The sequence below is a fragment of the Ursus americanus genome, chromosome 6 (genome assembly GCF_024610735.1).
Source record: "Ursus americanus isolate L20-20 chromosome 6, mUrsAme1.1.p, whole genome shotgun sequence".
In the NCBI taxonomy this organism is placed as follows: domain Eukaryota; kingdom Metazoa; phylum Chordata; class Mammalia; order Carnivora; family Ursidae; genus Ursus; species Ursus americanus.
In genome coordinates this window covers 33,467,476-33,492,474 of record NC_142132.1, presented here as the reverse complement: position 1 = coordinate 33,492,474, position 24,999 = coordinate 33,467,476, and the positions used below count along the sequence as shown (strand labels likewise).

Here is a 24,999-nt window from a genome sequence, read left to right as displayed (position 1 = left end):
CACATAGACATGGGTGACTGCCGTGAGTTGCTTACCCTTAGTCTGTAGACTCTCTGGAGCTGATACAATGTGGCCGAAGGCCCCCATCCCCTCTAAATCACATTGTAAACCACTTTGCTATCCTTGATTATTTGGCATTGCCCACAGCCCCCAAGTAAAGACAACTATCAGGTAGGACATTCTGAAGGCTTACCTCCCAGGAGCTGGGGGCAAGGGCCAAACCTTTCCTTGGGCAAAGTTAATCCTTTTCTGAATGGTGGTTGGCAGGGAGGTGATGCCCTTTATGTGGAGATAGCATGAGCTGAGATACAGTAGGAATATGTACACCATATTTAGAGAACATTGTGGTGACTGTAGTATGGCCTTGTGTTTGAGAATATGAACTCTGGAGCCAGATTGCCAGGATTCATACTCATCTGTCCCTTGCTAGTGTGGAATTTACACCAGTTACATAATCTGTAACTTGTAAAGCAAGGGTAATAATAATACTTACTTTATACAAGTTTGTTGTAAGATTAAAAAATTAATATATAAAGCACTTAGAATATGTCCTGACACAGTAAGTACCGTAGAAATCAGGAGTTTGTTCATCATTCTTTAATCATTCACTCAGTGATTCTTTTTTGAACACTAGTATGCTAAAGACTCATGTCCTGAGCCTCAGACCTTTATTTCCTGATATCCAGACAGTTTCCAGATATCTAGAGGGTTTGTGGTTCACTTAATAATAAGTTCAAAAAGAAATTATTTTTCATACAAATGATTTCTACTAGTGACAGTACTATCAATCCAGTTTTATTTTAAGGTTATCAGCCCTTGCGGGAGCCTGGGTAACACAGTCAGTTAAGCGTCCAACTCTTAGTTTCAGCTCAGGTCATGATCTTGTGGTCCTGAGATTGAGCCTTGCATCAGGCTCTGTGCTCAGCATGGAGACTGCTTGAGATTCTCTCTCTCCCTTTCCCTCCCCCTCTCCCTTTTGTGCTTTCTCCCTCTCTGAAATAAATAAGTCTTTTTAAAAAAAAAAAAAAAGATTACGAACTGTTGCTATGAAGTTAAAACTTGTATTCAGTTGGCAATCAAAGAACTTAATATGTAGAGAATTGTTGATCCATGGTTATATTATTAAGTGGGATTAATTGTGATGCCTCTGCATTTATTCTGTTGCCTCAGCTGTTACTTGAAGATAGCTTGCTATGTAAATTGGTCTGTGGTATCAGTGATGGAAATGATGCCTTTCTAAAGAAAGGATTTATCGTAATATGCTGCTGCTTGAGGGCTCAAACTTGTAGAATTGCACTCCCTTCTGCTGTGCCATCGTTTTTTTGTTTCGTTTTGTTTTTTTGTTTTTTGGGTTTTTTGGATATATCAGTCCTGATGACATTTTTTCCCCTTCCCTTTGGACCATGGTAAGCTTCAGAGTGGTGACTTTGGGAGCAGGGTAATTTAGAGTGAAGAGACCTTTGTGCTGGAGAAGTAATTTGCATGTAAGAGATAGGAAGGTGTTTTTTAGGTGTGTTACAGGCTTGCTTACTTTAAACAATTTAACTTATATTCTGAAATAACTGTAATTTAATGTTGGTACTATATCATACTATGATGAATGGCTTTAATTGTATATTTAAAAGTCATATTCACAGGCTTAAATCTGGATATCAGAATTAAGTAATTCTTGAAATGTATGAATGTCTCCTTAATATACTGATTACAAAGCAAAAAAAAATTATTAGCTATTGCAAAGAATGGGCTTAATAAAGAATAAATTTTGGTGAACTGGGAAGTTAATGTTAGTTTTCTTTTTTGTGTACATTCAGGTCTGTGTATGATGACCAACCAAATGCACACAAGAAGTTCATGGAAAAGTTAGATGCTTGTATCCGTAATCATGACAAGGAAATTGAAAAGATGTGTAATTTTCATCATCAGGGTTTTGTAGATGCTATTACAGAGCTCCTTAAAGTAAGAACTGATGCAGAAAAACTGAAGGTAAGAAATATTTTAAAATTCTCTTTATTTTTAATGCTCTCATTAAATTTGTGAAGTATTAGTTTGTAGTGCCTATGTACAAATCATTATTAAATGTACTATTTTCAAGAAGGGAATTAGTGTGTATATTTGGAAATGCTCTTTATGCTCTATTAACATAGTTGTCATGCTAATGACAGGCGTAATCTCTTTTTTGTAAAGCAAGTAATGCATTGACTTAACAGGATTTCTTTCCATGCAGGGAAATGAACTAAAAAAATTCATACAAAGGAAGGCCTCATTTGCAGTTTTAGAATTTTAAAAATGGCAATTAGTATCATAGTAAAAAGCTATCCTCTAAAAATTAAAAAAAAATGAGTGTGTTCTCAAAAATTTAATATTGAAACTTTTTTTTAGTTTAATAGAGCATAATTTTCTTAAAGAAAATTGGTCTGTATTTTCTGCCACACAGCAAAAAACATTTATTAAATGAGACCTGAATTTGTTCAGTCAGAATAAAAAGTATTTAGTTGTAAGAATTTGCCCATTTATCTTTCTTTACATTTGGAGAATTTAGCAGATAAAATGACCCCGGTTCACTAAAGGTTATGATCAGAAAACTATTACATAAAGGATATTCAGATAACAAGAGACCAAATACAGCATCAATGAGGTCACTGAGCATCTTTGTTCAGAAATTAATGAGATTTTTAATAAACTAGAATGTGCTTCCTTACTATGATGACCTAATGAGTCACTTAATATGTGGGAAAATTTGAGGTTGAGCTTTGTCTGCACCTGCAGCATTAAAATGTTGCTGTGGATTGAAATTTCCGTGTTTGATGTTAATCAACCACCCAGTGTTTGCATTCAGCAAAGTATGAATGTTTAATTACCATAAAATGCAATCACCATTTCATACAGACAATGAATGGCACATAGACCTCATTGAAGTTATCAAAAAGGGGACCAGTGGTCAATTGGGTCAGTGATTTGAATTGTTTGACAGACTTAGAGAAGCAAGTAAAGTTCAAAAATCTAGATTAAATTTGAGAAGTTTGCCACAGAATCTGTTAAAAAGAACTGTCATAAGTAATTGAAGTTAACAAAAGCCCTTTTCAATCAAAAGTTCAAGTTCAAGCTGTAGAGTTAATTTGAATTTGCATTTCTTTGTTCTAAGTTTCTCATGAAGCATGATCTGATTACAAGGGTGAGCAGTTATATCAGGGCAGTTTTATGCATATTTGTCTAACTAAGGTGAATTTATTTTTAAGGTGCAAGTTACTGATACCAACCGAAGATTTCAAGATGCTGGAAAGGAGGTTAGAATATGATACATTTCTTGCATACTCAATATGTGGATGCAATTTAACTGTTTGCTTAAAAATATGAGCATTTCTTCTTTTCTAAGGTGATAGTCCAAACAGAAGATATTATTCGATGTAGAATTCAGCAGAGGAACATTACAATAGTAGTAGAAAAATTGCAGTTATGCCTTCCAGGTGAGTTAAACTTGTCTATAATGTAATGCTTGGCTTGGTAAAATTATAATTTAATGATAGCATATGGTCTTTATTCATTATGGGAATTACAGATTTTTTGGTGATTGCCCCCAAAAGCTCATGGTTATCTTTCTTATCTATTTTAGTCCTTGAATTTTCATGGTTTTCTTATCTTATAAAGTTTTGTTTGATAATCTGTCACATCAGATTCCTAGAACAACCTGTACCTCTCCCATTTCCTTCCTGCCTAGTTTGTCCTTTGTCCCTCACCCCCCTCCCACTGCTTTTTTGTTTTTCCTCAGAATACTTTCCCATGGAGGAGAGTATCTTTTGATTACATGTCCTTGCCTTTTCCTAATTCGCCTAATTTTTTACCTCTGATTTTCCACTATTTTCTGTTTGTCACTTAAGCAAGTTGGTTTGCTTTGCTCACAGTCTCGTTTTGCTGATAAAGTAAAAAAACATTCAGAAGTGCTAGGTCTTTTCCCTTCTTTGGTTTTGCCTTTACTCTTATATTTTGGAAAGACTGACTTTTTAGGTTTCTGAGTTTTTGATCTCTCTGTTATGGCTCAGATATTACTGGGACATCAAATAAATTCTGAAGAAACTCACCAGTATTTTCCTTCCCCTGATGTATCCTGTTCATACAAAAGGAAGACAATGTGTATGTCATCTTTTTCTCATATAGTGAGCTGAATCCATCTTACTATCCCGTTTTTTAAACTTATTTTTTTTTAGGAAGGAACCTGAACCTCCATGTCCAGGGGAATAGAATGAGATGCTTTGTATAATATTTATATAATGTAAATTTAGCTTAGAACACAAATTGTATGTTAAAACTGTCAGCAGATTTTATTAACTAAAAAACATTGTTTTTTGACCTTGTGAGAATAACTTTTCTTTTTTTTTAGAATCATTGAAATTCTATTCATTTTAATCTCTGGACCATGGATATTTGCACATTAACTTTGAGTAAATAAAATTCTGCTTATTATGTTCAGTTTCAGGGTTGAGAAACCTACTTCCTTATAGTAATGTTTAATAATACCTCTTTGCCACCATTAGATACACTGAAGTAGCCATGAAGACAGTCTTTAAGTTTGATTGCTTTGTCCCTGAATGGTAATAAGCCTAAAAAATTGGGTACTGGTGGAATGAGAAAGAGCTGAATTCGGCTTATGCCCCTGGAGGGCTTTTTGGAATAGAGAAATAAAGGGAAGTAGAGGTAGACTTTTGTTACTGCTACTGTCTTTGCTGGACAGACAATCTGAATTCATGTAAACATTGTGTTCTTAATAGCCACATTGAGAACTGCCTCCTTTCCTCCATCTAGCCTTCTATCTAATTATCCACTCGTAAATACTTTTTTGTGTCAGCATTATGGTAGATATTGGAAATATAAAGTTGAAAATGATATAGTCTAAGCTCTGAAGTATCTTACAATCTAATGTGAATAAAGATAAGTGAGCTTAATTATTGTATAATTGCCTAATGCCTCCTTGGTTTAGGAGGGGTATGAGAGGATATAAGAAGTCATAGGTAAACAATGTATTTTCCTGGTACATTAGTTTTACTTGATTATTTTTGAGGAGAGCATTATTTTTATATGAAAATAAGATATGAAAGTTACATAAATTGTTGAGATAAAACAGGAGACTTCAAAGAAAGTTTATACTTAAGCAGCAGTTTTAGGCGTTTTCCCAGGTGATGTGTTTAATGTTTTGGTTGGAAAATGTGAGAAATACTGCCTTACAATATAGGCGCTGTGATAGAGATAAACATAAGGATCACAGGGCTAGGGTGGTTCACTATTGCCACCATTGTAGCTTTATGGTTTTCAGACAAGTGAACTAAATATCTTCTGTAACCTTGAGGACCCCTGGGAAGTAGCCAAAATAGAAAATCTGGAAAAAAGTGTCTGTCTCTCTGGTCTGAAAATGTAAGCTGGCTTGATGAGCCAATGATAGTTTACTCACTTTATACCTTGAAATTCTACTAAGGATAAATGGTGATCTGGTAGTTGCATTAAAACATTTTTGGTGGCAGTGTGTTTTCTTGCTGAAGCTTATAACAATTTTATTGAATAATTGCATTTCTGAGTCTATAATAGAAATGTTAAAACAAAGTTGCTTTGTTATGTTTATGATTTTATTATAATTTAATCTCTAAACTTTTGAGGGTTTTTTTTTTGTCAGTTTAGTGTAAAATTTTATGTTTGGTATATTTTTGGTATATGTATTTTATTTGATATATTGAATTAAAATTAATCAATCTCACTTGCTCAACTTTGTCTCTTGAATAAAGTCCAAACTTCCAGTTACACTACAGGGAAGTGATACTATTAAGTTTCTGAATATGATCATTGTTAGTAGGTTAATGTTTCAATTATAGGTATCAGCATATGAAAGTGTTCCAAATTCCAGATAATGTGTTCACATATATAATGTGATGTTCACCATATGAGGACATTAAAATGTTTTTACTTACTTGATGTGTAAAATTTTATTTGAAGATATAAGCCTGAATTAAAATATAGAGAAAATTAATGAATTATAATAGGTTCTTCCCTGCTTTAATTTTTTCATCTGAATTTTTCTCTCATTTTGAAAGCTAAAATAAGTTATATTTTTTAATGCAGTGCTGGAAATGTACAGTAAGCTAAAAGAACAGATGAGTGCAAAAAGGTGAGTTGGTTTCTTTACTGTTTTTAATAAGAATCTTTTACTTTTCTGTTAAAGCATGGATAAAGTTACTATAAATTATAGTGAGTCATGTGAAGTTTTGCTTTCTACCTTTATTCTTTTTCATGCAATTTGCCCATCAGAATCATCTAATAAAGCAATTCTTAGCCATTTATTTGTTGATCCTTGTCCTTTATAAGTAAAATCAAAGATTGATGATATTGTTGAAGGACAAATAGACAACTGAACAGGAATGAAAAAATACTGATTAGCTTCCATGTGAACATTGCATATAATCAGAGGCTAAGTGTTTATAGTGGGAACACACAGTGAAAGCAGTGTGGATAGTGATATTTTGACAGACTGGGCTACTGTAGATCGTGTTCTGTTTTTTAACACAAATGAACACATGACAAATGAAGAATCATTTGAAGAAGTTTATTGATTATCATTAGTGTAATAATTTTTAAAATGTCTTAAAGATGAACAGTTTTAAAGTAACAGAAAAATCAGAATAAATGAGAATATTCTACATTTGCAATAGAGAAATAATGATTTCCTCTTAGTTTATTAATAATTGCTTAATTATCACAGTACATTATGTACAAATCTATACTCAGATATCTGTGTATGTCCTGCTTTCTAATGCTAAACACTGAATTTTATTGACCTTTACCAATTCATACTAATTAGTAGTTATTTTTTCCTTCTTAATACACGAACCATAAACTATCCTGAAAGTCTTCTATTTGTGTGTATGTGTGTGCATGTGTGTATATATATATGTATATATATATTCATATATATGTATATTGTCTTTTTCTATCAAAGTTGTACATCCTTATATTTTAAAGATCTAGATAATATAGTTCTATATGTTTGTTGAAGAAACACAGGCAGCATCGTCCCTACTTGCCATTCACCATTCCTTCTTGCTAGGGGCAAAAAAACTTTCAAATCTTTTAAGGCATTATTTTGGTATTTACATTTATGTCTTTGAATAACTTTTAATGTTTCTTCACTATTTTTCAGGTTGGAGCATTATATATTTTTCAATAACATGATCTAATATTTATATTAAGATTTCCCCATTTATCCCCCTGATGTCTTATATCTTCATTTCCTCCCTGAAATGTTGGTTGATATGTACTTTTTTGTCCCTTTAATCTAGAACAGTCTTCCTGTTTTTCTTTGTTTTTTATGAGAGTGTCCAGGTCAGTTGTCTTGTCGACCAGGACATTTTGGATTTATTTAATTATTTTCTCATGATTAGAAGAATCAGATGAACTGTTTTGGGTATGAGTATGACATAAGTGATATTGTGTACCACTCACTGTATGAAATCAGGAGGCACATACTGTTAGATTGTCTCTAGGTTATGCTAAATTTGATTATTTGGTTAAGACGATGTCTACAGATCACTTGAAAAAGTATCTTTTTCTCTTTGCAATTACTAAGTAATCTGTGGGGTGATATTTTGAGTCCTATTTCCTTAACAACCTTCCACTCATTGGTTTTAGGATTCTTGCTTTAGATTTTAATATTTTTTTGTTTTTAAGTAATCTCCATACCCAATGTGGGGCTCAATCTCACAACCCCAAGATCAAGAGTCACATGCTCCTCTGACTGAGCCAGCCAGGTGCCCCTCTTGCTTTAATCATTTATTATATTGGGGTTACAAAATGGTGATTTTTATAATTCTCTCATTCCTTTGACATTTATTAGCTGTCTTTCTTAATATAAAGAAGAGCTTTTCTTTTTTTTTAAAGCTCTTTCTTTTTATTTCCCTTTTCTTTTTATCTTCTTTTTCTGATTATCACTATAGACTCATGGATTTTTTTTTAAATAAGTGTGTTATAATCTTTTGTTTTCATTATTCTTTTTGATGCTCAAATTGTACCACATTTGGCTAGGGGAACCCCTCAAGCCAATTTCTGTGTCTTCATTTGTCTTTGAGTACTTTCTTGGTTATCACACAATAATATGTTCCAGGCTCACATGTACTTTTCTTGCCCTAGACCTATAAATAGCCATTTTCCAAGGTACCCTAGTTCCTTTTAGTAATGGTATTTAGAAACAAGCAAGCAAGATCTGCTTGCTGTGTGGGCTTATTAATAACCCCTGCCCCAGACACACACCTCTCTCATACCCTCTAGCCTTCCAGGGTTGCAGTTGAGAAGTTTGAAGCCATTCTAATTTCTCATCTTTAGTTTGTGACCTACCTTTTTTTCTCTTTTAGAACCTTCTCCTGTGGTCTGTAGTTTCCTGATGATGTGCTTTGATATGGGCCTGTTTACTTCCATTGTGCTGGGTACTTGGTGAACCTGTCTGGAATTTAATCTGGAAACTGTTTTTTTTTTTTTTTTAAAGATTTTATTTATTTATTAACAGAGAGAGAGAGACAGCCAGCAAAAGAGGGAACACAGGCAGGGGGAATGGGAGAGGAAGAAGCAGGCTCCCAGTAGAGGAGCCTGATGTGGGGCTCGATCCCAGGACTCTGGGATCACGCCCTGAGCCGAAGGCAGACGCTTAATGACTGAGCCACCCAGGGACCCCTGGAAACTGTTTTTTGATCTGATAATGTGTTTAAGATCTAAGAAGTTTTCTTGAATTATTTATTTCTTTCTGTTTCTTGATTCTAGGACAGATAGTGATGTTTAATCTTCTAGATTGGTCCTCTGATTTTCTTTTCTCTTCTTTAACATTTTTTAATTTTTTTGACTCCTTGCTCTGCTTCTAGGATATTTCTTCATTTTTATCTTCCAAAAATGTTGGTTTTATTTCATTTCTGGTCTCTGATTTTTAATTTCTAAAAACTTTTTTGATCTCCAAATATTTCTTTTCCTTTATTTTCTTCTTTTTAGGGTATGCTAACAGTATTTTGTCTTTACTTCTGTGAGATTTTAGACATATCTATTTATATATCTCCTTGCATATAGTTTGTTTCCACTAAGTCCCCTCCCCCCAGGTTTTTTATTTTTTATTTTATTTTTATCTCTGACTTTGTTGGTAGAGGTGTTTCTCAGATGTCAGATAATTCCTTGGTTGACCACTCATATTTTAGTGTAGTGGACATAAGATGCATCATTGGAAGCTCTGGGTATGTGGGTGGGCCTTGTTGATTGTGAATTTCACTGTGAGGTTATCTAGCTGGGCTGTTTAGTTGGTGAGCCTTTGGTCTTAATATCTGGAGTTATTTCTCCTGCGGGTGCTCAGATTCCCTGGAGGAGACTTTTCCAGTCTACTATCTGGAGGGTAAAGATCTGAATGCCAGCATTGTGGGAGCTGAGTTGAGGAAGAGAGCGTTTAGTATATTTATGCTCTACTAATCCTCTTGTTTTCAGATCAGTACTATTACCTTCAACCTTGGGTGGTCTCCCTACCTATTCAGAGATGATCTGTTTTAGTCTCTTCAGTATTTTGCCAAAATGGGGACTGATTGTTGCTCACATGACTGGAGTAGTTTGCTGCTTAAGCAGATTTACAACCAATATTCCTTACTTTAGCCTTCCTTTCACTCCTACTTCCATAAGTAGTGGGATTCCTATCAATTCTTGACATTTTCAGAGATTCTAGAGAATAGATAAGTTTATTCTTGGTTTCTCAACTCTTGCCTTAGAATCCAGTTTTCTCAGATCTGAATTTTTTTTTTTTTTTACCACATATCCGTCAGCTTTCAACATTCTAAAAGTTTACTTTCCTCTTCTCCTTTTCTCTTCATCTGTGTAGGCTTATGCTTTTAAAGAAAAATCTCATGTTGTTTTATTGGAGTTTCAAGGAGTCAAGGTTAAAAAGCATGTATCTAGGCTGCCATGACACTAAATATTTAGGACCCCACTTCTGGTGCTGTGCCATATTTTTGTTAAGATAAATATCCGTATGGGGTAGTAAAATAAAGGGCATGGGCAAATGTTATTCCTGGTGATCATTAGACGTTGCAAATTAGCAACCTACAAAATCAAATGGCCCACAGGTATATTTGGTTTGATTTGACAAAAAAACGTTTTTTGTGAGTTAATATCACTTCACATTTGTTAAAATATCTGGATTTATATTCTGATGACTCCCAAATCTGAATCTTGAATCTCAAGCTTGGTTTTGACATCTCTGATTCTTGTTGAATCTTTTCACGTGGATATTCCATTACTATCTGAAGTTCAGCATGTCTGAAACAGGCTTAAAATCTTTGCTTAGTTCAGGGATTGGCTCCTTTTCTGTCAAATGTGTTGTAAAATATTTACTCTGTGGTGCAGTTTTTTATTTTTTAAGTTATTTGCTTAGCAATTTTTTAGACCCAAATACACAAATCATAAGTCTGTAGCTCCATGAAGTTTTAAAAAGTGAGTACACCTTTATAACCACCAAGATCAAGATTTGAACATTATTTCTATCCCAAACGCTTTTCTCATACTGTCTTCTGGTCTTACCACCCAAACAAGATACAGAACATTTCCATCACCCTTTATGCCCCTTCCGAATCGATTCTTCCTTCCCTCCACAGATAACCACATTCTGATTTCTATCACATGTTCTCAGAATTGATATAAATGGAATCATAGAATATATTTTTTCTTGTCTAGTATCTTTCACTCCAAATGTTTTGAGATTCATCTGTTATTGCAAATACCAATTGTTTGTTTCTTTTCATTGCTAGTAGTATTTAGTTCTAAGAAGTTTTAATCTGTTTACCAGTTGGTGGGTATTTGGGTTATTTTCAGTTTGGAGGTATCATGAATAAGGCTGTCGTAAAATTAGCAGACAAGTCTTTCTGTAGGCACATGTTTATATTTCTCTTAAATATATGTGTAGGAGTAGAATTGCTGGGTTATAGTGTAGATGTAGGCTACCTTTTATAAGAAACCATTAAATAGTTTTCCAAAATGGTGGTACCGTTTCATACTCCCATTGCCAATGAGAATTTTAGATACTGCGCATCCTTGCCAACATAAAGTTTTGTCAGTCTGTTCTAGTTGAACCATTTTGGTACATGTAAAATGATATCTCATTATGGTTTCAATTTGCATTTCTCTGATGACTAATGTTGAGTGCCTTTTCATTTGCTATTTGGGCATTTGTGTATTTTCTTTTGTAAAATGTCTGTTCAAGTCCTTTGCTTAGGTTTAGAGACCTATTGAGCAGAAAGTACAGAATTCCTATGTATCTTTCTCTCCTCACAGTTTCTTGCATGAGTGTAGTACATTTCTTACAATTCATAAACTAATATTGACATGTTGTTAAGTCCATAGTTTACAATATGGTTCACTCCTTTGTGCTGTACAGAGGGTTTTGACAAATGCGTAATGTCATATCTATCATGACAGCATCATACAGAATAGCTTCACTGCCTGAAAAATCCCTTGTGCTTCATCTCTTTCCCCATCCCTTCCTCTCCCCTCCAGCAACTGCCAATCACTGATGTTTTTACTGTTTCTATAGTTCTTTTTCAGAATGTCCTATAGTTGGGATCATACAGTATGTCATATTCAGACTAGCTTTGTTCACTTAGCAATATGCATTTAAGGTTCCTGCATGTCTTTTTGTGGCTTGATAGCTCATTTCTTTTTATTGATGAATAATATTGCATTATATGGATGTACTACAGTTTGTTTATCCATTCACCTGTTGAAGGACATCTTGGTTGCTTCTAATTTCTGGCAATTATGAATAACGCCAGCTGTAAACATTTGTGTGCAGGTTTTTGTGTGGACGTAACTTTTTAATTCATTTAGATAAATACCTAGTGGTACAAGTGCTAGATCATACAGAAAAACTATATTTAGCTTTTTTTAAAAAAGATTTTATTTATTTATAAATAAATTTTTTTATTTATTTGTGCGGGCGCGCACAAGCAGGGTGAACGGCAGGTAGAGGGAGAAGCAAGCACCATGCTGAACAAGGAGCCCAATGCAAGGACCCTGGGATCACGACCCGACCTGAAGGCAGATCCTTAACTGACTGAGCCACCCAGGTGTCCCTGGAAAGACTGTATTTAGCTTTATAAAAACAGTCAAATTGTTTTCGAAAGTGGCTTTACTGTTTTACACTCTCAGCAATAATAATGAGTGAAAGTTCTGTTGCTCCACACCCTCACCAGGATTTGGTATTGTCAGTGTTTTGGATTTTAGCCATTCTAATAGATGTAGGTAATATCTCATTTTAATTTGCAATTCCCTATTGCCATGTGATCTTGAGCATTTTTTCATATGCTTATTTGGTGTTTGTATATCTTCTTTGGTGAGATATCTTTTCAGATCTTCTGTATACTTTTAAATTTGGTTGGTGGTTTTCTTACTGCTGACTTTTAAGTGTTTTTTGAGTTGTTTATATCATTATATGGGAAAATATCTTCTCCCATTCTGTGGCTTGTCTTTTCATTTTCTTAACAGTGTCTTTTTACAACAGAAGATTGTTAATTTTAATGAAGTCCAGCTTACTAGTTTTTTTCCATAGATCATGCTTTGGTGGTGTTTCTGAAAACTCATTGCCAAACCCCAGATCACTTAGATTTTCTCCTATGTTAATTTCTAGAGTTTTGTGTTTTACATTTATGCCTGTGACCCATTATGAGTTAATTTTTGTGAAAACCATTGATGAACATGGAATATTTCTCCATTTATTTAGATTTTCTTTGATTTCTTTCATCAGTTTTGTGGTTTTCTTCATATAGATCTTTTAAGTATTTGGTTAGATTTATACATAATTCATTTTTTGGTGCTGAAGTAAATGGTATCGTGTTTTTAATTTCAAATCCCAGTTGTTCCTTGCTGGTTTACGGAAAAGCAGTTGACGTGGGTATGTTACACTGGTATTCTTCAACCTTGCTATAATCATTCATTATTCTGGAAAATTTTTTTGTTGATTCTTTGGGATTTTCTACATAGACAATCATGTCATCTGCAGACAAGCCTTTTCTTTTTTTCTTCCCAGTATGATTACCTTTTATTTCTTTTTCTTGTCTTACTGCATTAACAATGAATATCAGTATGATGGTTAAATTGGAGTGTAAGGAGGAACATCCTTGCCTGTTTCTGATCTCTTGGGGAAGAACATTATGTTTCTCATCATTAAGTATGATGTTTTGTATGATTTTTATTCTTTTAAATTTGTTAAGGTGTGTTTTATAGCCCAGAATATGGTCTGTATTGGTGAATGCTCAATGTGAGCTTGAAAAGAATACATATTCTGTTGTTGGATGAAGTAGTCTGTAAATGTCAGTTAAATCCAGTTGATTGATTGTGCTCTTCATTTCAGCCATATTCTTTTTTTTAATCCTATTTTATTTATTTATTTATTTATTTATTTATTTATTTATTTGTTTGTTTGTTTGTTTTTATTATGATAGTCACCATACAGTACATCATTCGTTTTTGATGTAGTGTTCCATGATTCATTGTTTGCGTATAACACCCAGTGCTCCATGCAATATGTGTCCTCCTTAATACCCTTCACTGGGCTAGCCCATCCCCCGCCACCCCCTCCCCTCTAAAACCCTCAGTTCGTTTCCCAGAGTCCATAGTCTCTCGTGGTTCATTTCCCCCTCTGTTTACCCCCCCCTTCATTTTTCCCTTCCTTCTCCTAACGATCTCCCTGCTATTCCTTATGTTCCACAAATGAGTGAAACCATATGATAATTGTCTCTCTCTGCTTGACTTATTTCACTTAGCATAATCTCCTCCAGCCCCATCCATGTTGATGCAAATGTTGGGTAATCATTCTTTCTGATCGCTGAATAATATTCATGGTATATATGGACCACATCTTCTTTATCCATTTGTCCTTTGAATGACATCTTGGCTTCTTCTGCAGTTTGGCTATTGTGGACAATGCTGCTATGAACATTGGGGTCAGTTCAGCCATATTCTTAACTAAATTTCTGCCTGTTGAATCTGTCAATTACTGTTAGAGGACTTTTGAAGTTGAAGACTGTACTAGTACGTGAATATAGTGAATTTGCTATATTAGTGAATTTGTCTGTTTAGAGATTAATCATTTTATCATTTATGTAATGCTTTTCTTTATCTCTCATAACTTTCCTTGCTCTGAAGTCTGGTTTTTCTGAAATTAATGTAGCTACTCCAGCTTTCTTTTGATTGGTGTTAGCATAGTATATCTTTCTCCATCCCTTAACTTTTAATCTCTCTGTATTTTTATATTTAAAGTGGTTCCTTTTATACAACGTATAGTTGGGTCTTGTGTTTGTTCTCCACCAGAATCATAGAACTTCTATAAGAAAATGTGGGAAGATATTTTCACATTATCTGGGGTAAGCAAATACATTTTTTAGAAGGATCACAAAAAGCTACTATACAAAATTGGAAATTGGACTTAAAATAAAAAATTTTATTCATCAGAAGACACTTTTAAGAAAATTGATAGGCAAGCCACAGACTTGGAGAAAACATTTCCAAGATTTTTTTCTGACAAGACTCATAACCACAATGTATAAAAAACTTTATAAAAATAAGGAACTTATGGTTTCTGGTCTCACATGTAAAGAGCTATGAAGTAATCACTCCTGTCTTTACAACAAGAAGAGAGCTAAACAAACTGAAAATAAAACTTTTTTTTTTTTTAAAGATTTTATTTATTTGTCAGAGAAAGAGAAAGAGCACAAGCAGAGGGAGCAGCAGGCAGAGGGAGAAGCAAGCTCCCTGCTGAGGAAGGAGCCCAGTGTGGGACTCGATCCCAGGGATCAGGACCTGAGCTGAAGACAGATGCTTAACCAACTGAGACACCCAGGGGTCCCTAAAAAACCTTTTTTAGATCCATTGGAGAAATGAGGTCATAGGGCACTCTGCTACCCCTGGAATTGGAGAGAGAGGCAAATAGAGACTGTCACAGTTTACTGAGAGCGGAACACATTGCTGGACCTTGGTAGGAACACTTAAAGGTGATTGAACGGTACTGGCTTAAGAGATAAAAAAAATTCCTGGGGGTCCAGGAAGCCCACCACTCTTTCGTGAATTTTAGCTTCAGGAGCCCTACCAGATTCCCAGAGTAAGGATCACAGAAAAATACCAACAAAAAAAGAAAAAAGTAACCAGTTTGAAATAAGCTCAGAGTGCTGTATTCTTAGCAAAGCCAACTGGCAAAATTTTGGTATGAATCCCATTACTTTAACAGATGTTGAGCTATTAAGACTTTATCTCTTCTTGAGTCAGTTTTCGTATCTTATGTTTTGTCAAGGACTTTGACCACTTTATCTGAGTTGTTGAATTTATTGGCATAAACTTATTTATAATATTGTCCTATCACCCTTTTAATGTCTATGGGATCTATAGTAATGTTCATCTTTGTCTCTCCCAATATTAGTAATTTGTGGTTTTATTCCCTTGATTTATATGACAGGAGGCTTATCAATTTTATGGATGTTTTCAAAGATCTAATACTTGAGTGTGTTTATTCTTTGATTTCTGTTTTTATCTTTATTATTTCCATTGTTATGCTTGGGGTTTAATTTGTTCTTTTTCTGTTTTCAAAAAGTAGAAATTTAGAACAGTAATTTAATGCCTCTTTTTTTAAGTTTTCAGTCGTTTATTGAAATGATTTGAACAGTAAATATGCTGTGAAATAAGTGAATTTTAATTTAAAATGACTATAATTCTCCCCCAAATGACTATTATTTCCTAGACATTAGTATATCAATTTAAGTTAGGAACAAACAAACAAAAGCTGTAATGAAACTTAACTTCTATTGAAACATTTTCTCTAGGATAGGAAAATCAGTATATTTAAAAAAGTTTAAGATGTACCCAAATACTATATATATATCACAATTGACTTTCAAATGACAAAAGATAAAATATATTTGGGTTTTTTTGAGCTTCTAAAAATTTTTATTTATTTATTTAAGTAATCTCTACACCCAACATGGGGCTTGAACTTACAACCCCAAGATCAGGAGTCACATGCTCTTCCAACTGAGCCAGCCATATGCCTTTCTTTTTTATTACAAACATTTAAAGTTATACATTTTCCTCTGAGAACTTCTTCAGGTGCAATTTTGAAATGTTTTTATTATCTTTTAGTGTAAAATATTTTCTTATTTTCCTTTTTTTTTCTCTCCAAAGATTTTATTTATTTATTTGAGAGAAAGAGAGAGTGCAAGAATGGGGAGAGGAGCAGAGGGAGAGGGACAAGCAGACTCTGCACTGAGCTCAGAGCCCAATATGGGGCTCGATCCCACGCCCCGAGACCATGAGCTGAGCTGAGATCAAGAGTCAGGTGGTTTATTGACTGAGCCACCCAGGCGCTCCTTATTTTCCTTTTTTTAAACGTTTGGTTTATTTACAAGTGTATTGTTTAATTTTCAAATATTTGGGGGACTTTTAGGATATATTATAATCTTTATTATTAATTTCTAGTTTGATACTCTTGGGTGAGTGAACATACTTTGTATGTTTTCAAACCTTTGACATTTATTGAAAATTGTTTAGTGACCCAGCATATCATCTGTCTTGGTGAATATTTAATGTGTATTTGAAGAGACTACGTATTTTGCAGTTGTGGCTTTAGTGTTCTAGAAATACCAGTTAAGTCACGTTAGTGTTAGAGCAGTTCAGATTTTCTTTTTCCTTAGTGTTTCTTTTTTTTGTTGGCCAGTTCTGTCAGGGGTAAGAGAGCGGCATTAAGTTTTCCACTATTGTGGTTTGTCTACTTTCTCTTTAGTTCTTTAAATTTTCTTTTATATATTTCAAAGCTCTGTTATTAGATGCATTCGTATTTATGATTTTTTATATTCTTATTAACTCTGTGTCATATGAAATGGCCTTCTGTATTTTTGGTAATATTCTGTGTCCTGAATTCAACTTCGCCTGGTATTGATGTAGTCATTTTAGTTATTCCAGCATGCTTATATTAGATATTTCATGGTATATCTTTGACATCCTTTCACCTTTAACCCTACTCTTTATATTTAAAGTGTGTTTCTTATCAACGGCATATAGTTGGGTCTTACTTTTTTCATCCAGTGGGCAATCTCTACTTTGTACATGGTATTTTTGACCATTTTTTTTAACTTTTAAGATTTATTTATTTATTTTAGAGAGAGAGTAGAGCGGGGAGGAGCAGAGGGAGAGGGAGAGAGAAAATCACAAGCACACTCCCCACTGAGTGCAGAGCCCATGTGGGGCTCAATCCCACGAATCTGAGATCATGACCTGAGCTGAAACCAGGAGCCAGACGCCCAACCAACTGAGTCACCCAAGCACTCCTAGACCATTTATATTTATGTAATTATTATTATGGTTGACTTTTCAATTAATTATCTTCTGTTTGTCTTCTGTTTGCCTGATGTATTTCTTTCTTTCCTTCCTTTTCATGATTGAGGTTTTGTTTTAGTATATATGTATTTATCTCTAGCTCTATTCACTTACTAGGTATACACCTTTTAGTGGCTACTCTAGAGAGCACAATATGCATGTTTAACTCATCACAGTTCACTTTCAAATAATGTTATACTTCAACAACAATATAAGAAACTTAGAATAATTGTACTTATTCCCATCCTGTTTGTTGTATTTTTGTTTTAATATAATTTACTTGTAACACGCACACACACAGACACACACACACATTAACCATAATTAAAACAGATTCTTTTATACTTACCCACTTAATCTTTCTATTGCTCTTTTTTCCTTTTTGCAGATCTGGGGTTCTAAGTGGCATAATTGTCTTTGACATGATAAATTTTGTTCAGTATTTATTATAGTACATCTGTCTGCTAAAGAAAATTTTCTTGCTTTTTCTCTCTGGAAATGTGTTTATTTTACTTCTATTTTGAACAGTAGTTTTTATCAGGGAATTCTGGGTTTTTAGAGGGTCCCCTCCCCCCAACAATTTAAATACTATGTTTTTTTCATTTTTTGCTCTCCATTTTTTGCTTCTCATTGGTGTTACAAGATTTGTAATTTTTCCTCTGGTCTTTTTTCCTCTGGCCTCCATATATTTTGTTTTTATAAGTTTGACTATGACGTGGTTAGCTGTGGTTTTTTTGTAGTTATATTGCTTGGGGGTTTGTTTAGCTTATTTTGAAACTGGGGGTTGATAACTTTCATCAGTTTTGAAAATTTCAGGGTTCTTATCTTTTCAAATATTTCTCTTTAGCCACCTACACACGCAATCCAGAAATATGAGCATTTTATTTTCTCTCTCTCCTTTCTTTTGGGAACTCCAGTTACATGTATGTTAGATTACTTAATGTCCATAATTTCTCTCTCTCCTTTATTTTCTCTCTCTCCTTTCTTTTGAAAACTCCAGTTACATGTATGTTAGATTATTTAATGTTGTCCATAATTTCTAAGAACTCCTCCTTTTCTCTTTTCTTTTTTTTGTTTCATGTTGAATAATTTTTTTGGACCTGTCTTAAACTTTCCTGAGTCTATTTCTATTGATCTATTGATTTCTATTTCTATTGACACTATTCCTCCTATCTTTATTCTTTGTGTATTTGTGTGTGTGTTTCAGTTTGCAAAATGGCTGTCAGTTGTTGGATCATTTTTTCTTCTGTATCTCTAGTCTGCTCTTAAGCCCATTGAATGAATTCTTTATTCTGATATTTTGTTCTATTTTCAACTTTTTCATTTGATTCCTTGTTGTAATTTGTTTTTCTACTAAAATTTCCCATCTTTCCATGCATATTAACTTCTCTTTCTTCCTAGAGTCTATAACATTTACAATAAAGTTTTCATCTGTTAATTCCAAGATCTAGGCCACCTGTATGTATGCTTCCATTGACTTTTTCTTTTACTTTTGGATCACATTTTTCCTGCTTATTTATGTATCTTGTAATTTTTTCTTATATGCAGGACACTGTATTTAGAATAGTAGAGACTGAAGTAACCACTTCTATGATAGTTCAAACTTTGGTGAATTGGAAATGCTCGAGAGAACGCAAATGAAGTAAGAACAGTGACATAATTTGTACCCTGTGGGCCAGACTACCATGAGAGTAGTCACATGTTTTCCATTTAGGGATGACACATAATTTTTTTTGTAATGTCTCATATTTATAAAAGCAGACATCTTGGTAGAGGTTTTGATATAGGGGGAAATTTACTTTAGTATTATTTATAAAAAATAAAAAATCAGACTTAAAAAAATTCCAATTATGAGGACATCATTACATTTTTACAGTTGACTTACAAGTAGGGTATTAATTTGTTCTAGAATAATTTTAAAGATAGTTTCCATGATATGTTTTTAAATAAGATACCAGCATACAGACCTGGAAATGTTGTAGATATACAACTGAATGTAACTGGGGCCAAACTGAGGTAATTATTATATGGTAGTATCAGATGGTGCTTTTTATTTTTTCCTTTATAGTTTTGTATTTTTCCAGTGGTTATGGATTACTGTTACAATTTTTTAAAAAATAGCATCATATATACCAAAAGAGAATGGTAATCTATTGTGGAAATTTTGCTTGGGTTTAGGAATATAAAGCTTAGGAGATTTGTGGCCAAATTTTAGAAGGATTCAGGGTCTGGTCTCTGGTTTCTTTTCTCTGCCTAAGAATATATAGTCTTGCTGTGTGTCTTAGCTTGGGTTCCCCAGAAAGCAAAGCCTGAGGTATAACCTTATATTTTACTACTTTTTTTGGAGTATAATCCTACGGAAACTGAGAAGCAGAGTTGAGTAAAAGGGAAATGAGTTGGCAAACTTGGGAGAGCAATATGATGTTGAGTTATTGAGTTAGCCAGTGGTGCTTAATGTTGATCAGTTTCAAAGAACTTTTAGAGTTCTGTGTGTTATTGTAAATTCAGGACGTTTCATCCAGGAAGAGGAAAGGGGAATTTATCTTCTGGCCTCCTTTTCTCATTAGTTGAAGATTCAGCCCACTGGCATTAGCTGCTCACATTTCTGGATTTCGTGTGTGGGTGCTAGGAAAGCTTCATGGTTCAGTGACACTGGGAAGCCTAGGATGGGAGGTGAGAGGTATAAAAGCATGAAGGAAGGCACAATTGTATTATGAAGTCATTTGATTGTGTCTTTGGATGTTGCAGAAACTCCTGGTAATACTTTCATTTAGCTTTTGTCACTTAGGACTTTAAATACCTTATAGGCATTACCATGAATTTTCAAGAAAGCCTACCCGTTGTGGAAATAATACTTTCAGAATATATCTAATTCACAGCAAAACAAGAAATAGGGCAGGACCAAAAAGTACACTTTGACTATTGACTGACCTATTGTATATAAAATGTTATTTTACTCAGAAAAGATATTATTCATTATTTTACTTTATTTAAGTCTATAATGTCTTAGGTATTATCAAAATAATTGTAATGACATCTCTCCCACCCATATTATCACCTAAATATGTTCATTTCTGACCAAACGTATATTTTATTTGTTTATGACAGTTCTAATGATTTTAAATAACCAAGATAAAATTTAGGCATCTAATTTTTAAAATAGTGCTAGATTTTGTGACAGTTTGCAAAATATACTCTCTCTTTGGGAATATAGGCTAGAGAATCGGTAAATAACTTTAAATAGCTTTTGAATTTACAGTCTTTCATTTTACCTGTGTATTACTTTTTTTGTTCTCTAGATCATGCCTTTTCTCATTTTTAATATCCAAAATAATGGGAAAGTATAGAATATCATTTGATTAATTTAAAAAATTCCTCATGGGCGCCTGGGTGGCTCAGTCATTAAGCGTCTGCCTTCAGTTCAGGTCATGATCCCAGGGTCCTGGGATCGAGCCCTGCATCGGGCTCCCTGCTTAGCAGGAAGCCTGCTTCTCCCTCTCCCACTCCCTCTGCTTATGTTCCCTCTCTCGCTGTCTCTCTCTGTCAAATAAATAAAATCTTTAAAAACAAAAATAAAAATTAAAAATTAAAAATTACCTCCTTTCAGTGGATTTTGGTGGTGAATTTTATTGTAGGAAACTGACAGTTACAGTTTTTCTACCAATTAATTATAGTATCTTGGCCAAATTGTATACTTTTTATGTCAGTTTCTCATCTGTTGAGTATTAATATAATATCTGCCAGACACATCTACCTTGTGGAAGTCTAGAGAAAATCAAAGTATGTATATGAAAGTACATGTCAATTTCTCTAGGGCATAGGCAATATTTTATTAATTACTGCAACCCACCATGTCATTCAGTATGTATTTGTTGAGTTGAAAATAAATCACTATGATTTTTCACTTGGTTTTTTGATACTTAATATTATTTCTAAGTACTTTAAATAGTGTAAAATTTTCAAAAAAGTGTCTTTAAAATACATTTTACTTTAATTTGTATTAAATGTTTACTTTTCTGAGGTGATGGTATGTGGATGGGAGAGATATTATGAAAGCACATATCAAATAAATATTATAATTAAAAATTTTGGAACTATTATATATATACATTTAAGATACTGTGATGACTGGAGCGCCTGGGTGGCTCAGTTGGCTAAACGTCTGCCTTTGGCTTGGGTCATGATCCCGGGGTCCTAGGATTGAGCCCCACATTGGGCTGCCTGCTAACTGGGGAGTCTGTTTCTCCCTCTCCTTCTGTTCCTCACCCCCACTTGTGCTCTTGCTCTAATGAATAAATAAAATCTTAAAAAAAGTTATTGTGATGACAGGTTTAGGTGTTATATATGTTACAGATTTAGGTGAAGTGAAATAAGGAAACTGTATATTAGTATAAGTCATGAATTTTCAGCCTGCAAACTTGTTCATGTGGTTTATAGTTGATGCTTAATAAATAGAAATAAATGGTAATTTTACTTATTTTAACTATGTCCTTTTTTTTTTTTTTTTTTAGATTTTATTTATTTATTTATTTATTTGACAGAGATAGAAACAGCCAGCGAGAGAGGGAACACAAGCAGGGGGAGTGGGAGAGGAAGAAGCAGGCTCATAGCGGAAGAGCGTGATGTGGGGCTCTATCCCATAACGCCGGGATCACGCCCTGAGCCGAAGGCAGACGCTTAACCGCTGTGCCACCCAGGCACCCCTAACTATGTCCTTTTTGATTGGAGTGTTGGACTGATTAATTATTTTAACTTGAATATTAATGTAATAACTTTTTATAGAGTTTTCTTCTTAACTTTTCACAGGTATTATTCTGCTCTAAAAACTATGGAACAGTTAGAGAATGTGTATTTTCCCCGAGTGAGTCAATACCGGTTTTGTCAGCTAATGATAGAAAATCTTCCTAAACTCCGTGAGGATATTAAAGAAATCTCCATGTCTGATCTCAAAGACTTTTTGGAAAGCATTCGAAAACATTCTGACAAAATAGGTGAAACAGCAATGAAACAGGTGAGATTAAAAAGGAAAATTTTAATTTAATGTTATTCAGTAGTCTAAGAGAATATTTCCAGAGTTTACTTGTTTTTAGTTACATAAAATACTTATTTTTGTTTAGTTTTATCCTTTTCATATCTTTCCTGAATTTTGTTTAGAATAGACTTAATCAGCATTTCCTTTTGGTTTGTAGCTATCCCGTATTTAAGTAAGGTCAATCTAACTTGACTCATCAGCCTGTCTGTCTGTTGGGAATCTTCCCATGTATGTGGTATTATATTAACTTATGCCAGCAGCCAAATTTGGTATAAAATCAGCTGAACCATGATAGCCACAGAGGCAGATGGGATTCCTTTTACTCTAAGATTCTAAATTGCTCTCTTTAAAAGTATTATCTTTGAAGCAACAATTCCTACAGCTCAATAATAAAAAGACAAAACAGTGGACAAGATTTGGCAGTTGTAAGGTTAATGTACCTACCTTTTGAATCAGCATTTCTTCTCCTAGATAATTCCAGTGAGAAATGAAGAAAACAGGTCCTTGTGATGTTCATATCAGCTTTGTTCACAGTTAGCCTAAAACTGGAAACAACCCAGATGGGCATCAAAAGGGGAATGAATACAAAAATTGTGCTATATAAAAACAAAATGGAATATTACTTAACAATAAAAAGGAATGAAATTACCCATAGGTACAACAACAAATATTAACCTTCCAGGCATTATGCTGAGCTACAGAAGCTGAACACAAAAGAGCACAGATTGTGTCACTCCATTTATGTTGCAGTTCTAAAGCAGGCGAAACTAATTAAAGTGAAAAAAATCATAGCAGTGGTTACCTCTGGGTGGGGCAATTACCTGGGAAGGGACACAAAGGGATTTTCTGAGGAGACAGAAATGTTCTGTCTCCCACTTGTCAAAATTGTACGGTTAAGATCTGTACATTTCAATGTATATAAATCTGACCTCAAAGTTGTAAAAAATTGGGGGGTGTGTGTGTGAAATGAGTGAGTAAAAGTATATAGATGAAACAAGAATGTATAAATATTAATTGTTGAAGGTAAGTGATGAGTACTTACGAGCTTGTTATATTAATCTACTTGTATTTGAAATTTTTAGTAATAAAAAGTTTTAAAATGATTATAACTTAAAATTTCTGAGTTAGCTAAAACTCCCAATAATCACAGTGTCATAGAAATAAAACAGTGCTCAACATGCTTTCTAACCCCTAATATTTTTTCCTCAAATATTAGAAACTACTTTAGAGAAGCTTCAGGTATGGCAGGGCAGGGCAGAGGGATATGGGCTGGGTGGGACCTGAGCGGAAACCACAGATGGTACTGCAGGCCCGACCTTCTCTTCCTTCTCCTCTGGCCAGGGTTTCCCAAGAAGCTTTTATTTTATTTTATTTTATTTTATTTTATTTATTTATTTTTAAAGATTTTATTTATTTATGTGACAGAGAGACAGCCAGCGAGAGAGGGAACACAGCAGGGGAGTGGGAGAGGAAGAAGCAGGCTCCCAGCAGAGGAGCCTGATGTGGGACTCGATCCCGGAACGCCGGGATCACGCCCTGAGCCAAAGGCAGACGCTTAATGACTGCGCTACCCAAGCGCCCCTATTTTATTTTATTTTCTGATTAAAGAAGTGTATCTGTATCAGACTGTTGTCACAACAGAGGAAATTAAAATTCAGTACACAAACTTCCTCCCTACTTTAACTTTTCAAAGAATTATCTATAAATCAGATAATCTACAATATGTTTCTATTAATTGTTTCAGCTTTGCACCGTATTTTATGTTAATTTGTTTAATAGATTTAATAAGTTTGTTTAGTAAATTGTTTACCTTGAAGTTGTATAGATTTTGAAAATTCTTTATCAGGATCACTTTAATAATAAATGAAAACCATATATATTAATGTAGGACCTGTACTATAATATTATTTAAATTTGCTTCTTTTTAAAGAATTTCCTGTTAACTTGCTTATCAATAGGTGGACTATAGCAGATATGATCTTCAAATTATTTTTTGTTCAGATTAAATACTTGTTTGATAAAACAATATGTTTATTTGCTGTAAATAAACAAGTTACAAAAGAGGATGTGAGCCAAATTTATTTCCTGTCTTTTCTTTGGAAGCTATGCCTGAGGCCATTTTCCCTACCATTAGAACGATGGAGATATGGTTAGTTATGGGCAGGAACACAGGAAAAGAAATGGTAGCAGTGCTGGTCAGCAGGTTGGAGTTGGAATTTCAGATTAGTAAGCTGGAAAAGATAAAGACCAAGTTAAGTGTAAGAGAATAAGATTGGAAACTAGAGAATTCAGAAAAATCCAGAGATTCTGAGCCTAGAGACTGATTATCCCAGAGAACTACGTAGGTTAGGAAAGCCCTAGGAAAGTAAAATCGAAAGAGTGGATATTACCTCACTGTTAAGGTAGAATGAAGTGTGGGATTTCATAGCTTTTCTCTGAAGTGATCATCTTTCTCCTCCATTGTTGACACTTCAGGATGCTAATAGGACTGATGCATTTTATAATAAAATGAGAATCAGGGGAGCCTCTGATTCTTCTTGTAGCACCTCCCGTATCTACTC

General features: G+C 34.1%; 1 protein-coding gene across 5 annotated transcripts in view; it reads left to right on the top strand.

The window, feature by feature from the left end:
- The window catches only part of EXOC6 (exocyst complex component 6), a 225,975-nt gene that overhangs the window by 48,000 nt on the left and 152,976 nt on the right, over positions 1–24,999 (top strand). For all 5 annotated transcript variants that reach the window (XM_045810010.2, XM_045810009.2, XM_087862902.1 and 2 more), the window contains exons 2-6: positions 1,812–1,983; positions 3,237–3,284; positions 3,374–3,464; positions 6,103–6,148; positions 22,213–22,417. In XM_045810010.2, coding sequence (XP_045665966.2) covers positions 1,812–1,983; positions 3,237–3,284; positions 3,374–3,464; positions 6,103–6,148; positions 22,213–22,417 — 562 coding nt within the window. The remainder of the gene's footprint in view (positions 1–1,811; positions 1,984–3,236; positions 3,285–3,373; positions 3,465–6,102; positions 6,149–22,212; positions 22,418–24,999) is intronic.